This window comes from Oxyura jamaicensis, chromosome 1 (genome assembly GCF_011077185.1).
Source record: "Oxyura jamaicensis isolate SHBP4307 breed ruddy duck chromosome 1, BPBGC_Ojam_1.0, whole genome shotgun sequence".
Classification (NCBI taxonomy): Eukaryota; Metazoa; Chordata; class Aves; order Anseriformes; family Anatidae; genus Oxyura; species Oxyura jamaicensis.
In genome coordinates this window covers 59,609,729-59,628,290 of record NC_048893.1, presented here as the reverse complement: position 1 = coordinate 59,628,290, position 18,562 = coordinate 59,609,729, and the positions used below count along the sequence as shown (strand labels likewise).

The window sequence follows — 18,562 nt, the reverse complement described above, 5'->3', positions numbered from 1 at the left end:
TTCAGGTGCCTCCAAATTATTTCCCTCTGAACAAAACACACGGTGCTATAAATCTCTCACTGAGGTCAAAACCATGTTCAGGATACAGATTTGCATGCTATCAAAGCTATCAGGGCAGCTTTCTCAGCATGCCTGCTGCCAGCCTACAGGTCACGTCTTTTTCCTCAACAGCCGCTAATTTCGCATGCGCTCAAAGGATGTAAAACATGCACGTGAGGTTTTGTCTCTCCTTCAAGAAAGTAGCCCCAAATTCTGCTATACACACCTGCTCTCAGCACCAAAGCATCCAAGGACATGGAAAAAAGACCATCCTGCCTTCCCACTTCAAGGCCCTGGGCTCGCCACGATGTCATGACTTAGAAAAGGATGGAAAACAATGCCAACAGCCCAGACAAAGGGGTTTACAGAAGAATTAATAAGTAACTGTCACTTCCCTTGCCCCAAGACTTTTCTGGGTAAATGATTACTCTTTAAAGCAGCGTACTGGGGGTAGGCTGCCTGACTCCCAATTAACACGGTAGCAGCGGCATAGCACAAGCTTTACGCGCCAGTTCTGAGGATTAATCGTGGTACCGTATCTGTAGGGCACTCGCTTTGAACTCAGCGAATCTGCAACTGAACAACTTTTCTTTGTCAGACCCTTCTTTGAAGAAAAATCACAAGCAAGTGGGTGGGCTGCCTGCTAAGCTGCTTCTTAACCCACCAGCGCTTCCCCCGTAACTCTAGCAGAGCAGTCAAGCAACAAGTGAAAACATTAAATAGCTCTCTTCTGCTGCCTCTCCGCTAATATTAGCCAAGAGGGGACATTTTTTTTTTTTTGGAGCAGGAAGAAGAAAGGATAAAAGAAATCGCACACAAATAATGCAACAAATGTGCTATCAAGATGAGTTTTTTGGTGTTTTTTTTTTTTTGGTGTTGTTTCTTTTTAATAAAGAGATGAAAGCAGGAACACTGGAGAATAATTTCCATGTATGGATTTAGAAATCTAAAAATAACACCTCATTTAATGCATTAAAAAGCTGACAACTGACCCTAGAATAGCTGGTGATGAATACATTCAGCATCCAATCTTCCCCATTCTCTCTTCCCTCCTGTGCTCGCTGGCACCTTTCCCCCAGCCCACCCCTCGCCGCCTCCCTGCAGGGGGAGGAGAGGTGACCAGTTCTGAGCAGCCCCAGCAGAGCTGGCTTCGCAGGAGGGGGCTCTGTGGGCTCGGGGCTTGTTCTTGTTTCCCCTGCGATGCTTCAGCACACTCCTCGAGTAGCTTGCAGGAAGCCTAAATCACCAGCTTGGCACCACCTCTGTTCCTCCTGCTCCACGGCTGAATAAGAGCTGACTGCTCCCTCCCCAGGGCTCTCGCCCCCTGATGAAGTCTGCTGGTGCAACAAGCTCTTGGGGCCATTTCTGTCAGGACCAGTTACAAGGCTTGCATCAGGGGTCATGGTGCTTCCTACATAGCTACCCGCCGAGAAGCATTAAACACATCGCACAGCCGCTCTTTGCCCCAAAACTAAGTGATGGATAAAACCAAGGCCCTAAAGACTGGGGCCACGAGTTAAACTCCTACCCTACAAGTGGACACCGGCCTATGGGGCCCAACAACCCCAGTCCTGATGCGACCTGCAGCCCCTCACAGCAGGGCTGCAGCTGCAACGCTGCTACGTGTCAGGAAAAGCAGGGCGATGCTGGGGGGGAGGCTTGAGGGACAGGGGCAAAGCTGCCTGAAGACAAGAGTGTGCCACACCAACAAGGGATCAGCTACTGCTGGAACAACAGTTTGTACGCAGTGATTAAGCACACGGGCATGGCTGTAACTGGGAAAAGTGCCCAGTGCTTGCCTGCAGTATGCCTGGTTTTAGCCAGAGCTGTCAAGTCTCTTGGTTTCACAAGCAATACATTATTTCAGCCTCCCCCCTCCCGAACAGAGAAAACTCATCTTCTCACCAGAGCCAATGTTCTGATCCTCCTGCCTGCTCATTCACACCAGAGGCCCACCAGAACGGCCGCATCCAACCGCGTCTCATTTACTTTTATTGATGATGCCAGCTTTGTAGCAAGAGAAACAAAACAACACATTGAATTTGGGACAACTGAAAATCAGTTTTCCACTCCTCCATAAAAGGAGAGGAGCCGAGCAAGAGCTATTGATGTTTTCCAGCAGTAATATTCCACTTACATTAGTCACTCTGCTGTGCCACCCGTTGCATAGCTCAGATGTTCACGTACGGATAGGTCTGAGATGGGTGCACACAGCAGCCCCACACACTAGTGCCTACCAAGCATTGCTACAATTTGGCGTGCTAAGTACAACTATTTGCTTGACAGTACCATGTACTCCTAAGCCTTTTAAGATCACTTCCAAATCTGTCTTCTGACATTTGAATGCCACAGTGAGCGAGTCTTCTGGTACCCAGCACTTGTGCAGCATCAGGAGACCCAGCCCGGTGATGCTCATGTTTTGTCTCATCATGCTGACTTCAAGCTCATCCCTGAACATAAGGTTTGAGGGGGCTCAGTGCACTGGCAGGGCTACGTCCCAGATGGATCGAATGATCTAACGGCACACAAAGGAACCAGTCATGCCGTCCCTTGACTTCTATATGTCAGCGCACCAGATGTGCTGTCTTGCTGGACAGCTGCAGCGTGCAGTCTGGTACCAATCCGCATGACAGATGTTGACTTGCACCAGACATTTGTCCCAGCCTAGTGTCCCCTAAACTCTGCCCTACGTGCTGTGGTCTAAAACTCACATAAACCCAAAGCTGTATGGCAATTTAGCCAGTGTCATGGACCACCAGTAGATAAAATAACAAACCTAGCCCTAGTGAATACTTTGTTCAAGGTCCTTCTTGCACCTGCCACAAGGCACACCTACCTGTGATCTCCACACCTGTGCTAACCCCAGCCTGCTGATGGAGTCGGTATAAATAACCCGCAAGCAAGACCTCTCCTATGTATCCTTTGGTACTTTGGTTTTGGGAGCTGCCCACTAGCTGCCAGCATCAAACATACTTTTAATTGCTGTTTTTGTATTGTCATTAAGTCGAAGCGAAGAGATTGATCTCTATCGATTCGTGGAAAGGCTCACTTTGTTTGCTCCGCCCTTCCCTTGCTTATCAGGGTTGTGCCAAGAGCTTGACACACGCAGACTGAAAAGGAAATTAAGGTAATGAGAGAGTGATGGCAAACTCATGCCAGTCTCATTCTCTATCAGACTCTGCTGCAAAAGGAAAGCGGCAGAGGCAACAGCTTCTGGTTATTGTCAGAGTTGTGCCAGCAGTGTCAGGAATTTGTCCTATTTCCACATGAATCCAATGCATCAGTATTTATGCATAATAAACAGAGGAGAGAGGTTCTCTCTATATACAGAAGAGCATCTAGGCATCACATCTTGATTTCCCTCAGCAGCTTTTCCATTATTCTGTTCTGTCTTTCTTCTCCCCAGGTGCTTATACACATTATTTTAGCTTCCTAATTCATATTCTTAAAAGGCACCACTAAGATCTAACCCCTCTGCACCCTCAGGAGAAAAAACACCAGTGTCTCAGTCATACAAGGAGTTCATCTCTTCACTCACCGCTCTCCCCCAAGGCTGCAAGAGTCCTGCTCCTCCACCTAGGATTTTCTCTGCTCATGCTGACAATACAAGAATAGGACTTGGGAGCAGCAATGTTTCTCCAGCTGCCAATCATGCCACCAAAAAGCCACCCACCAGATGTCTTTCCCTTTCTATCAGCATTAGAAAGGCAGGATGACAGCTGTCAAAGCAGGTGGCATTCTGCCCCAAACCACTGCCCCCAACCCTGCCAAGATGAGACTGCTGTGTGGGTCAGAGCTCCCTGCAGATAACCTGGGGGTATGTCAGCATCCCACCTACATCCTCTTTGACTCAAACTCCTTCTGCAATCTTCACAGCCAGGCTTGCAGTTCCCATAGGCAGTCATCTCCTGGGGATTGCCTCTCCCTGACCACCCACTCCAGGTGGAAGCCCTTCAGCCAATGCATCCCTCTTCTGGGGACTGCACCACCAGGTTTAGGGGTCTCACAGACCTCACTACAGAGTTTTGGGACCCTACAACAGCATTGGCTGTTTATTCTTAATGTCTCTCACTTCTCACATTCTTGTGTTTGTATTTAAATAGGCTGGCTTCCAAACCTCCTTTCCACAGATACTAACAATGTCATCTAAGCATTATTTTGATGCAGCAACAGATCAACTCTTCTGCTCCATGAGCAAAGGAAGTGAAAAACTCACCCTGAATCCAACAGGCTGATGACAAATGGTCTTTTTTTTTTTTTTTTTCTGGCCAGTGAAACACTCAGTCTCCCCCAGTAGCAATAAAGAAAAGCCTATCTTTAAATTACACTTGTTGTCATCTGACTGCTGTAAAACAGGGATTCGTTTACCTCTGAAATTCTGTTCTCTTAGGCACATAGGGGATGCCTTCCCGTGGAAAGCCAATGCCAGAACCATTAATCAAGGAATCCTATGGACTAGCAGCCAAAGAGACACCAGCTGATCTAATTCATCTGTGCATCACACATTTTCAAAGAGCTGCTGCCTATTGGTCTATCAAAGAGCTTTGCCTACCAGAGCTGACAATTCAGCCTTTTACAGAACCACTGATTCCTCCCGGAAAACTTCAGGAGGACTGTTCCAAGAAGCGAATGTGTCCTACTGCCACATCACGGAGCTTTTGCGTTTCTCTGCCCCTGTTCCTTGTTACAAAAGGCTTCTTAAAGAAAAATTCTCAACTCTTTCCATATATTCTCAACTTCTTCCATGTGAAAAATCCGGTCCTTCCTGGAAACAGTCACCGCAGACTTCTCCACTTCAACAGTGAAGTCACTACAGAGGGCTAGTGCTCCAGCAAAGAGTTAAGCATAGGAGCCCAGGCTTGATTACTAAATAATAAAAAACCCCTTAATGCACACAACATCAGAAACAGTTATGTAGGTCCTGACATGTTGAGCTCTATAAGGGACGAAGATACTCCTGAAACAAGCCACATGTCAGTTCAGCCTAGGTTTACATCGGAGCAAGCCATGGGCAGCTGTAATAGACCCTGGCAGCGGGTGGTTCACAGCTATAATCAGGGTGCAGGACTACGCCTGTCGGTCAGCCAGTTCCTCACCTGTGCCATTTTGGGATGAGGAGCGGAGGAGTTGCCATACAGGACAGATTCTCCCCAGGCCATATCAGGAGGGCCATTTTGACATTACTTGCATGCAGTTTTCCATTGTGTGTGTTTCTTCTCCCAGATTATTTCGTGGCTGTGTAATAGGACTGATGATAAGTATTATTTCTCAAAGCATACTCATTTGATTACTTTTCAAATAAAATGACAGTAAAGATTACTTGCAGGTAAGATACTGACTACAAGTATTTTATTCTTGCTCTGTGTATCAGTTGTCATGACAATCACTGAGGACACTGATTTAGAGTCCAATTCAGACATGGCAGAAAATCCATCAGCACCTACATATTCTGAGGAAGATAATTCCTGGAATTGATTCTAGTTACTCACCCGCAGACTTCTCTGAAGACTTTGTTTTCAGAAGGTGCTGAGGAATCCCCACTTTGTATACCTTAATTCACTACTAGCATTTTCAAAGGCTTTTTTTTTTTTTTTTTTTTTTTTTCCATTATTTCTAAGAGAAAATCACCACTAATGTATGTAATGCATTCTGGTTTGGGCCAGTAAGCTTTCTATTGGAAATTATATATATTTTTAATATCTCCAGAAAAAAATATATATATATTTTTCCTGGTATGGAATTTCACACTGGTCTTTTCTGGGAGATATGCTGCATGATCTCTGGCGCTACAGGAGGCAGCATTGTCTAGCACTTACAGCAGCGGGAGTCCAAAGACCTGAGTTCTGTTTCTGGCTCTCCCACTCACTCTCTGCGTGACATTTAGCAGGTCAATTAACTTCCCTGTAACTCTCTTTTTCTACATGTGAAATGGGTGTACTGGGCTGCATTCCTCTTTCTGCACCCTGTTTGTATCAGAAGGATACCAAGTGAAAAGCGTTGCCCAGGTGTTTCAAGATGCTGGGATGGAAGATGCACTGCACAGTGAGCAGCAGCACTAACACCAGGAATAGGGAACTCTGGAATCTGTTCACGTTCACTGATTTAGTGCCTAAATATTAAAAAGTCCAAAATCTCAAGGAGCACTTTTCTGAAAATCCCATTATTTTTCACCCAGATGCTGATTTCACTATTTTTAATCTCAGAATGTCTATGCTTGTTTCAGTAGAATTATTATTCTGGTACAAATATAAGCAGATCCAAACTCTTAGTACCCTGCTCATTACTCCCTTCTGATTAGGATCTTGTGTATATGGATTTGTGCCACTGCTGACTTCTTCCCAATTCCGGAAAAAAGACAAGGCATTGCCTCGGCAGTTTAACCCTCTTCTTCCCAAGACACCACAGTCAGGCAAGAGTCATAAGGAATGGCATTACACCAATGTCACGGATGTAATCACATATTGCAGAATGGCTTCTATAAGAGGAGCACTGATTTAGTAAGACATGTGATGAGCGAAAAGCAGCCAACACAGACCTAGTGTATTGCTAAAGATTGTATCAGATAAAACAAGTTATTCATTCACCTCCATGTCCCCTCCCATTAAATTTTAACAAACCTACTCTTATGGGAGAAAAGAAAGGACGCGCACCCTGCTGAATTATTTACAGCCTTTGTTGTGTATGGCAAAGAAGTCCCTCTTATGTCAGTAAATGATATTTTTCCATTGATTTTCTCTCTCGGAACACCTAGGTGAAAATCAAGTTTGGGGAAAAAACAAAAACGAAAAGGAAACAGATGCAAAGTACAAGCCAGAAAAGAAAGTTGGAGGGAGAGATGATAAAGTTTGCATTTATGAAAGATATTGATCAATTTGACACACCAGTGGCACATACTCAAATTAGCTGTCATAATTCCAGTGATGCAGAGGGACACACAGGCTTAAGCTCCATTAAATATAACCTACATCCAGAACAGTCAGATGAGATTTGAGAGACTGAACTCTGAAGTCCCACAGGAGATACCTGCAGTTGATTTATATTCCTGATTTCCTATTCCCTTACCAACTGTGCAATCAGTTCCTGGAGGTGGGCAGGGAATAATTTCAATAGCTAAACTGTGATTCACCCAGCCAATTAAGGAGTTCTGAGATGGGCCATAAGAAATCCTTCAGCTTCAGTCTTCCTGGGACAGAACTACATTCAGCTCTGACGCTGTGCCTGAAATCATCGGGGCTCAGTTAAAAGTAAGAGAATCTAATATAAAGCCGCATTAGTTTTCATACATCAATATTCACACATTTCAGACCTTTTAAAAGTAGCAAGAAGTAGGACAATGTCCCGGTTGGACACGAGGATCAGGTTTATTCTGTTACTCCACATAAAAAAAGCATCACTGCAAACCAGTGATTAAACTGGCAACCACTGCCTAGTCGCTATCAACATATAAACATCACCTACATGTTTCAGCCTAAAGCTTCTGGCAGGGTCAAAGCCAGGTTGTTTGACTCCAAGTTCAGTGGCATCCATCTCACGCTGCCTGCTGCGATGTTCCCTTGTGGACGGTGCATGGCTGTGTGAACAAATCACAATAATCTCATTTCCAAAGTGTTCCACTTAAGTCTTTCTTGCACTGATGCAAGGAAGCACTTACTCCTCATTACTAGCCCTGTATGTGGCATGTGGCATGTAATCACCTTGAAATATTTAACTGGCTGACTTTCATCTTGGTAACAGTATGGGGTGGGGCATCAGGCTGGGGTATAAATAAACCACGATATAAATCATCATAAAGCAGGCATTAAATCGGTATATAAATCAAAAATTACAGAAGTCAGAGATGAAAAAGACCCATTAGATCATCCTGTTTGTTCTTTCCTGTGTTCTCACCCTAAGAATGCACAAGGCATCATTCTTGATTAGCCAGGAGACGTAGAAAAACGCCCATCTCTCCCCCTCTGTCTCTCTCAAGAGAGAAAGAAGGGAAACAGAGCACACTGTGTGCATATTAATAAAGCTATATTTTGACTGGCTGAATGACTGGAAATGATTAGTGATGGTATGTTTTACCTGTCAACATCTCCAAACTGCAACAGGCAAAATGTCTCTAAAACTCTCTTGTAAAAGTCACAAGTAAGACTAGAGGGAGGTAGTTCTTGGCTTCCCTGCACTCAGAACTGCTCCTTAAGTGCTCTAAGACCCTTTCCTATGACAGAGGTAAATCAAGCTTTTCTTTTTTCCAGCATGATGGGAGGAAACATAAAACATCACATAAGCCGAGGTGAATCCAGGTGCCTGTATGTACAAATAGCAAAACCAAACAAAAATATCAAAACATTTTGGAAGGTGCAGTATCAAGCATGCCAAAGCTAGGAAAAGAGAAACTGTGACCCTTTCAAAACGGTCAGTGTGAAAGCTGGGAACCCATGCAACACTGTAGTTAAGAGCAGTAGGAGCTGAGATCAGCCTGCTGACACACTGCTGCTCCTCCTCCCTCTGACACAAGCACTTCCCTCTACACTTACCCAAAAGTCCTTGGTGGTGATAGGCCAATTCACTTAAGAAACCTCTTCAGAGGCACTCCCCAGCCATGTTTTCCTCATTTACTCTGAACACAGCTTGAGCTGGGTGACCATTTGAAGTCTGATTTACAGGCTGTGGAGCACGCATTGCTGCCAAATACTGTAAAAAGCAAGTCTTAATCATCTCCAATTGGACACCAAAAAAAGCAGTTAATTTTAATTTGCAAGCCTAGAATAGAAGTTACAGCCCACCTCAAAGGACATTGCAAGTATAAACTTCGTATCCACGCCACACTTTGGTACAATTATGACAAGTGCCACAAAGTTTGTGAACTAGTTTAAAATTCTCTCTGTGGATCAGGAGTTGTGTTCTGTGATAAAAGGCCAGTAGCAATACATTAAGCAATGAAAACTTCAGACACTGAAGAGATCGTTGAATGGGAACAGAATATCCCAAATGTATGGAACGAGGCAGGGGTCCTGTAGAAAACACAGCAGGTGTTACAGTAATTAAAGACTTGATAATGAGTATGCTCGGAGAGGATAAATTAAGGCCAAGTATGCAGCCTGAACTGTGTCATCTCCTAACTTGACATGCATGTGCTTGCAACCTTAAAAAGGCTCATGGTTTTGTCACCCATATACATTCCTAAATTTGAAGTAAACAAGCGACAAAAGCAGGAGTTGTAGCATGGGGTTTCTTACTGATCCTGAAGAGCAGCGAGCGGTTCACCAGAATAAGACTCTTCTCACCACCCCAGAGCCCCCGTTACGTCAGCTGGTGGAGGAACCAACGGCAGTAACAAGATGCCACCATACATGTAGACCAACCCTGCTGGTCAAGGGAGCAGGACGAGACCTCCCCTCCCACAGGGCATTTCACAGATGTGTTGGCAGTAGGTATACAGTAAGACTCTTGACTTGTGCCCTTCATACAGGGCTTCAAAGGGCCTTCTTCCCTGCTCATTTCCCATCCCCACAGAGCCTGGCCATTTGTGTACTTTCCCTCCCACTGCCCCAGCCCTTATCCCAGTCTGTATCCAGTTAATCCCTGGTCCCACCTCTCCACACACATAAGCCCGGATGAAGTTTCACCCTTTCCCTGTCCTCATCTTCTGCCTTCCCAACCCCTGTCGATATTCCCTACTCAGACATCCCTGTCACAACTCAGGATGGGGAGCTGTAGTGCCTACCTCCTTACTCCTTCCCTGCTCTCCGGCCTCTGAGCTAGAAAGCCAATATGCAGTTGGAGAAGCTATTTGCTGTTGTAGGTATTAAGGTCACTGCCATATTAACAGAGCCTAAGATGAAACCTAGCAGAAGGCAATGAAATCCCTTAAAGGTTTCAAAATGGGTTGCTTTTTTTGGCATCAAAATCTAAGCCCATTTTTATATCTTAGCTTGAAATAGAAAGATGTGAAGAAAACCCTACAACAGAGAGAGCGGTGGAAATAAGGTCTGTCACTACCACCTGGTCAGTAGCTTTGGGAATGACAAATATTACGGAGATCCAACACCAGCAGACCTCCAGGCATGTGAGCAGCTGCTGCATGACTAACCTGCAGGATGGCTGTCCCGTCTGCTTTACCAGCCGACGCATTCAGGAATGACATCATACTGTCGGCCAAATGGCACGGGCCAGCAGGACGGTGTCATTCTTCAGCCTGTACCTCCATCTGGGGGTCGAGGTGGCTAATTAAAAATGAAACAGCATTTTCTTGTAGAGGAAGATAGGAACGGAAAGAGACCCAAGGGAATATGGTTGAGAGTGGGGAAGAAAGGAGCAAGAGAAGTGGGACGCTGCCTATTTATTTCAAACACTGCTTTCAGTGTTTGAAACCCATCAAAAAAAATTCTCCTGGGTCAGCACTTAATACAGATACAAGAATGAAATATTTATTGTTGCTTATAAAAGCATCAGACAGGGTCAAGCCCATGAGCCTACTGGTGTTACTAATGCATTGTCAAGCTATGATCTGAGCTTGTGCACAAATCTCAGCAGCTTGTTCCACGGGCTCAGGAAGCCTGTAAATTTAGAAGCGCAGACATTACTGTCTTCTCCGGAGTGCTAATTGCTGCCTCTCCCATCAGTACCACAAGTGACCCCCACAGAAGGAGATTCTTCCAGTCCCTCACACCCAGTAAAAAGGAGGTAGCTGAGTGCTTCCTAGGCCTAAATCAAGAAGCCTAGTGATAATAAGTGCCTTATTCTCCTAGAGAGTCTGCAAAGTTTGGACCATTAAGGCTGAAAAAATCCATTGAGACTTCAGCATAAGAGATGCTATACAAATTAAAATATTACCACTCTCCACATCCTGTAGAAATCCTTCATTTCCTCCAATACTTGCTGCTCTCAGAATGTGTCAGGCTATTACTTTTGACTTTACAACTCATTTTTTATGCAAATGGCTTTCAGAACACCACAAACAGAAGATTATTGCAATTTTCAACAGAGAAGGCAAATGTTCTCATTCCAGTTAACACAAAAGCTTCATGGTTCCTCTTTTCTTGACAATGCAGCTCCCATCTCAATACCCTTAGTTCAGATCCCACATTCTCTGACCCCACAGGAGAAGCAGGGGGTAGGAGACAGTTAAGAGAGTATGCCAGAAAAGGCATGTTCCAAAAAAAAAAGGAAAAACAAGAGTTCCAAGCATTTCTCTTGAAGCAGCAGCTACCTATTTGTGAACTGGTTCTTCCCAAAGCAGTGTGGTGACAAATTCTACCTCAGCTGTGCAGGAGGAGATCAGTTTCCATAGCAATTCCAGCCACTTTCTGCCCAGATGCAGCACGCTCCATGTTCCTGGGCACAGAAGACAGCTGCTGACCCAGCGCTACAGAGGACAAGCCTAGGAGCCAAAAGTAAGGTGGAGAAGAACAGACACAAACAGAAGTTCCCTCTTGTGTGGCCAGTTTTAATCCAAGGTAAAAATTCAGTTTGTGACATGTAGGGGGGAAGGAAAAAATAACAGGCATAGAAACACAGCTATCTACCTCACATGATAGGCTCTGTGAGTCAGCAAAATAAAAAGCTTTTGGAGAGAAGGAAGAATTTTTCATCTCCTGATCTGGAGACGGTCACGCAATACAGCACAAGCCACGGGGAGCTGTGCCATACAAAGGCTCTGAGCACCATACAGCATTTGTCCCATTCTAGCTACCAGTGCAGGAGAAAGGGAAGAAGAAGTAGTTTGGCTTGTTCTCAGAAAAAGAAATCTCATTCTTCAAGAACATGCATCGGGAACTTGCTTGTTTGCAATGCTTTAAAACCCTAATACTTCTTTGCCTGTCTTGTAGAGAAGACAGCCCTAGAAAAGCCCCTTTTCTCCTCCACTTGCCAAGAACACAGTGAGGAAGGCTGGAATGGATGCAGAAACTTTTTTGTTATGGCAGCTTTCTTACAGTACAAGCATCTCATTGAAATGCTTATTCCGTGACCTAAAAATGCCTTGCACCACTCCTAATGTCTGTGCCATAGTCTGCAGCTCAGGCCCCTGTCACAGCCACTTTCCCCATGTTTTGTGAACACAAATCTGCAGCACAATGAAAGGAAACCTAAGGGAACACAAAACACATGGAACTACATATGTCAATCAATATAGAACTGTTTAGATTTCCATTCAAATAATCTACACCTCCATTTTCTAAAAGGATCAGTGCTGCTGCTACAGTTTTTCAGAAGCCAGAACTCTAGCCCAAATCTCTGTGCACGAGGCTGGGGCCAAGGTATGATATGGTAAATGACTAACAGTGACTCAGTCATACCATTCCAGCAGCATCTTCCATGAAGAGACAGTTACTTGTGCTCCAAGTTGTTGGACACCGTACTCATTCCCCTTCTCCCTTCCCCTCCCAGTTTGTACAGACACTAGTTTTGTCTAATCAGATGAACACTGTCTCCTGACAGGAGAAAGCTGGCCATACTACAAGCACCCTTCCCTCCATCCCTATGTAACCAGAGAGAGCTGAGAGGAAGTGATTGCAGAGAAGTGAGGTCTTATTTCCCTGGCTCATGCTGCCGTAGGCAATCAGTTTGGAGCAGAGGTTCCATCTTGAAAATGTCAAGCAGAATGAAAAAAGACAAAAATCAAAAATGAAAAAGTCAGCCCCAACCATCCCTCCAGGTCCAGCTGCTCCCCTGGGTTATTTTAGCATAGCTGACAGCACAGCTAGAGGAATATCTGCTCTCTGTGCCAACTGGTGCTATGGGGTCCTCAGCCTCAAGTTTCCCCTCACCCCCTCCTGCAATTCAAGAGAAACTGCTGGAGCACCAGTCCTGCCTGCCAGCCTGAAGAAAGCAGCACGTTGAGTGTGGCTTAGTCCTCTTTTCTCTGCTCCCCAAACCAGTATGCATGCAAAACAATGGATTTCCTTCCCAGGCTCATGGTTTGCTTCCCATGCATCCAAAAAGGAAAATAACCACTACTGAAATGCAGATATGTCAAAGGACAGCAGTGGCTTCAACGTGGAAGTGGTATTTTCTTTAGTAAGGTGCCTGGACACTCCAGTTTCACCTCTCCAGTTCTTTTGAAATTCTCCAGATACCATTTTTGTCCCATTTTCCATAAGGAAATAGGGTTCGTCCTTCTGTCTCATGGTGCAGATCTGAGAAGTTACCCATGTCAAGACCGTGAGGAAGAACAACAGCCCTGCTCCTTCGCTGCCTGTCACAACACTCAGGGGAAGGGAAGTTCTGAATAGGAAGTTGTTCAGAGGAAAATAACATTTGCGTTGACTTGGAAGTGTTACTCTGCCTCAGCATGAGCAGTGGTGTGCTGAAGTAGCTGTGCCTTGGATGAAGCTAGACCAGAGGTACAGAAATGCACCGGATGCTAAGGCAGGAACACTTACAGGGACTTCCTGAAGGTACTTTGTCATACTGCTTGTGGCTACTCCATCACAAATGTTTTCTAAAGGGAGAACATTCCCCTCTGCTTAAGCACTATTTGAAAAGATTGCTGTTGTCCTTGTCTCTTAAGGAATGTTGTGGAAAAAACAGCAAGGTTACAAGCACCTTTAACACTACATACAACTTGAATGCAGTGGCCTGCATACACCCCACATATCCAACACTCACCATTGCACCCAACAGCTCTAGAGAAGAGAGCTTCTGCAAAGCATTTTTCCTTCTCTGTCTGTACAGAGATAGAACTGAAGCATGAATCTGGCTATCTACATCTGCCTACACCTATCTGACTCATGAACCAGCAAGAGAATCTGGGTCAGAAATATGCACACCCCCACACGCTCGCTGTACCCTCCTCAGGAAAGAAACAAACAGCCTCACCCTGAAAGCGCTTCGAAGCAGATCAGATATGTAAATGTGAGAGTGCTGTGTCTAGACTGCCACTTCGAGACTGCCAAGCGTGCTCCTGAAGGCTGCTGACAACCGTGCTAAGGAACTCGCTGATCCCACCACGGGATGCACACACCGAGGGACTAATACAGCCAGGCAAATCAGTAGTTAACAGCCTCAGGATAGCCCTATCCCCGAGCCATTGCTGAAATAGACTTCTTTAAGGCAGTAATTCCTGTATTAATTAGGGAAGTTCCCAGAGAACAGGTGCAGAAAAGTCAATTTCTCACAGCAGTGGCAAAAGCACAGATACACAGCCAAAATAACAAACTGAAGCCTCTAATAGAAGACATCTGTCTCTCTCTGAGGGGTGGTTGTTTGTCCTCCTCCCTCCCCAAAGAAGAGAAATTTTAACTTAAAACTGACACCAGAGATGACAGGTGGCAGCAGGAAACCTGAGAGGTTCCTACTACCCTGTCTTCTGATTTCAGGGACAAACGAGCACAGCAAAGTATTTTTCAAGACTGGCTTCTTACTACCTACCTTCTGAGAGGGAAGCAGAAGCGTGCTAAATAAAAGGAATACTGAACTCATATCAAAATTAAATAATGTGTATTTATCCACACAGACACATTTCATAAAAAAATAGAGGAGTTTAGCAAGATCTTCTAAAGCTTCCTTAATGGTTTATCAGATTTTACCAGGTAAGCATACAAGAACCAATGAAAGCCAGGCCTGACCTTACCAATTCAGAAAGTGAAGTAAATCATTACAGCTTCTCCCCCCTCCCCAGAGCATAAGAGGCTTCCAACAGAGCAATAGCCACATAAGGCAGGAGTGAAACACGGACCAAAAGGCCTGGAAATACCGGAGATCTTATACATTTCTCAAGCTGATGGCTTAGACAGTAGCTGCTCACTGCCACCTTTCAAGATTTTGCGCCAGAATCAGCATCCCTTAATTTCTGTCATCTTCAAAGGGCTGTTAACTGCCTAGACTGTGGAGGAACCCTGAACATTCATCAGTCCCTATGATTATGTAATAACAAGAGGAAGTTGCAGTGGCATCTTTCCTTGTGAAATCCTACCTCTTTCATCTTGTTAGTGGAAGCCCTTTTCTGTTTCCAAGATGAGGAGAAAAGCTTTAAGGCCAGCCATACATCTCAAGGCAGTTTCTTCCATCCCTGTCAGATATTGTTGGCTTCAGCAAATGTTACAACTTGGCAACCACCAGCTACAGTTATCACTGAGGGCTAAATGCTCCTTCCCTGTGCCTTAAAGGGTGCAGCATCTCTTTCTACATCTTCAAAGGAGAGTGATGCCACACTCGCTCAGGAGCTGCAGGCAGCAGGACATATTCTACAAAGCCAGCAATGAATTCTGCTGGAAGCAGGAAACTCAGCAGTGGCATGAACTGCATGAGAATATGCTTACGTACTGAGCATTCCACTAAATTAAAAAATAGGGCATTGATCTGGTTATTCGTTTTATTATTTAACTAAATATTAATCTTTGCACATGAATGCCTCTTCCCTACCACCACTTTTTCATGCCTCAGCAGAATTTCTAGTCAGCAGCAAAAAGAGATGTAGGTCCTAAGAGCAAATCGATCCATCTGCTACAAAGACTAACTGTATGTGAGAACAGAGCTCTAAGTGGGCTGTCTGTCAAAGCCTCTCTTCTCATTTTTTACCGGGTACCTCCCTTAGTCTGCACATGAGGAAAACCAAGAAGAAAGCCAGCAGTACTCACGCAAGGCATGCCACTCGTCCTGGCGGATTGTCTTGGTGATGTTGTAGGTGAGGTTCTTGGGAATGGTCGCTGAGGAGTAGTGGTACTTGATGTACGTGCACCGCTCAATTGCTCCTGGAAAGGGCAAAACGTAGAAGAGAAAAAGTGCTGTTAAATGAATGCAACGTGACGTCCCAGCTGTAGACCAGACAGATCTGACAAGCAAAAGCAAAGGCTGATAGCAAAGCAATCCCTACCATCAATCCACTGTGACAGTCAGTGCTACTTTTGGCCCATGACAGGCACAAGCTACTTGTAGGGAAAGCTCATGTGCATGCTTATGATACACCAAAAGCTCAAAAGTAGCTGCCAGCATCTGTTTTTACCATCAGATGTAATGTGGCAAGTCACCCCTTCTTTCATTTCCTTTCTCTGAACCACGAGCTAACATCAGGCATACCAGCATTTACCTCAGAGAAACTGGGCATTCCCATTTTCACTTATCCTGCAGTATGTATCTATGTCCATGCTTCAGGAGATGTGCGAAGCAAACACCTTTAATCTTACCATCAGTAACAAAACCACCACAGGAAAAGGTATGGATCTAGAGAACATTTTTTTCTGACCGCTTGCAGCCCACAGCCAAAAAGCAAGACAAGCAGAACAAGCAGAAGCAGATGTGACAGGCCATGGCACGTCTCTTGAAGGTACCCAGACACTTTCATAGCAGGCTCAGGCAGAATTTATTGGCATCACTGAGATAATAAGCCTCAAATGGCAACATGAATGGCTGCAATAGGCAGTGTTGGTTTTTCCCCTGTAGGATTTCATCTACGTTCCATGGAAAAAAAGCACCATGTGCCGCTTCTGTTTGTCTTCTGGTCACATACTCCTATTTTCCTTTTATAGCCACTTCCCTTCCTCTACAATAATCACACCTCCAGGCTGTCATCTCCTGGCATCTCTCTGCATAGTGTCCTTAGAGGAATGGGTCTGGCATAGCCTGATGCTTTCTGCGAATTATAGCCTAGCCAAATTTCACATCTGATCAGAAATCTGTGACAGCGCAACCCTTCCTGCATCGGTGAAAAACAGTAAGGTTTCCTACATCCTTCTTGCCAGAAGGGTGGCTCCGCTAGACCCTCTCACCGAGCAGCCAGATTCAAAGCTCACGTAAGTCGTTTTTCCATTAATATGACGGTATTTTGGATCAGGCCTCTAATAACCAAACAGGCATCCCTAATGCGGTTGGCCACCCTGTTTGCTATTAGCTACCACTGGTCAGAGGAGCAACTGCACTGAAATGCTTTTATGTATTAAAAATACATTAAGACATGCACTCAATAGAACAAATTAAATGAAGCAATGAACCATATAAATAAGGATGAGAGAGTGATATACCAAGAGACATGTAGAGAACACTTACTGTCAGCCTGAACTGAAAAGGCAGAGCCATTATCCTCATCTACAGCTCCAAGGGGTTAAATATGTTCTTGTGCTTCTAGAAAGACAGGTTTCTACTCCTGGTTGTAAAGTGTTGCTTGGCACAGGCTTGGATCATACACGGTGTGAGTAAAAACCCATGCAACAAAATTATTAGTTGCAATTGAGTCAACTAGCATCTTCCAGAGTTAGTGCAATGCAAACATTGGAGGTCCTCATTGTTTGCTTCTCTTAAGCATTCTTCACATTCTGCCTTTGACAGCAATTAGATTAGACAAAGGCAAATATTATAGGGGAAAAAGGCAAAATATTTACATATGTATCCGCCTGCCCTGACAGCGTGATGGGCTTCTGTGTGAGTCTGCACCATCTGGGCACCAAATGTACGCCCAGAATTAAAGTTTCAAACCAAGAATAGTATTTAGGAAAAAAAGAAAGCTAGTGTGGAAAGAGCTTCTTTTTAAAAAAAGCCCCAAAACACAACCATGTCTTCCTGTGGGATTTCCTATTCCCTTTTATTCAGCTGCTTTCATGGATCAGAAGCATCGGCAAGAAAGTGGAAAAATGCTTATTTGTCAGAAAATAATCTTTATCTGATAACTGCACAGAGAAAAGATTTATGCAGATAGACGGGAACACCGAGCCAAGACTCAAAATAAAAGCACACAGAAGAAAGGAAGAAAAGGTCCTATTCCATTTGCTATAATTTCCTAGAGTAATCATCAGAAACACCTCCTCTGACACCAAAGAGGCTAATTTCTAGCAAGGTCCATCGAACTTCCCATTTTTACTGCAAATACTTTTAGTAGTAATGCAGAGAACTGTTCACTAGCTTGTATTACCAAAGCCTAAAGCACAAAAAGATTATGGCCCGAATTCAGGTCATTACCTGACCATATATATGATTTTAGACTTCTGCTTAGATTCCTATAGCTTTAATGAGACCTAAGTACACATTTAAAGACCATCTAGATCTGAGAGCACGCTTGCTCTCAGTGGCAATGGTTGATGATAGCCGAGGAACAGGCAAATGTGAATGGTAAATTCCGTGCTGTCCTTCCCAGCCACACCACAGATTTCTCCACAATTCCTACCTCTAAATATAATTTTGACTCTTAGCCTATGAACATCGTGACTCCCAAGGATCAGGAGGGAAAGCACTCAGTGCATATGGTGAGAGGCAGCCTGCTTTTTCCCCCAGCTTCCCTCCAAAATGTGAGGGCTGGTCCCTGAGGGCACTGAGCAGGATGTCAGAGAACAGAGCTGCTCCCCATACTCATTACACAGGGAAACAGACACCCTCAGGTCAGACCCTCAAGGATGCTGCCCCTGGATTTCCACCCTTCTCCGAAGCGTTAAGCATGGATTCAGTACTGGAACAAGTAAGCCTGATGAGTTTTGTTACTGGGCTCAAAATACTTCAGTCTAAATCAAGCTTTTAGGTGCAAGAAGGGGGTCAGTGGCAGATACAGCTAGAACCATGCAGAGCAAAACTGAATCATAGAATCATAGAATATCCTGAGTTGGAAGGGACC

At 44.7% G+C, this 18,562-nt stretch overlaps 1 protein-coding gene across 1 annotated transcript in view; it reads right to left on the bottom strand.

Moving 5' to 3' along the window:
• TMEM178B (transmembrane protein 178B) overlaps positions 1–18,562 on the bottom strand; it is a 223,469-nt gene that overhangs the window by 144,339 nt on the left and 60,568 nt on the right. Inside the window, exon 3 of the mRNA XM_035342926.1 lies at positions 15,606–15,719. Within this exon, the coding sequence (XP_035198817.1) occupies positions 15,606–15,719 (114 nt within the window). The remainder of the gene's footprint in view (positions 1–15,605; positions 15,720–18,562) is intronic.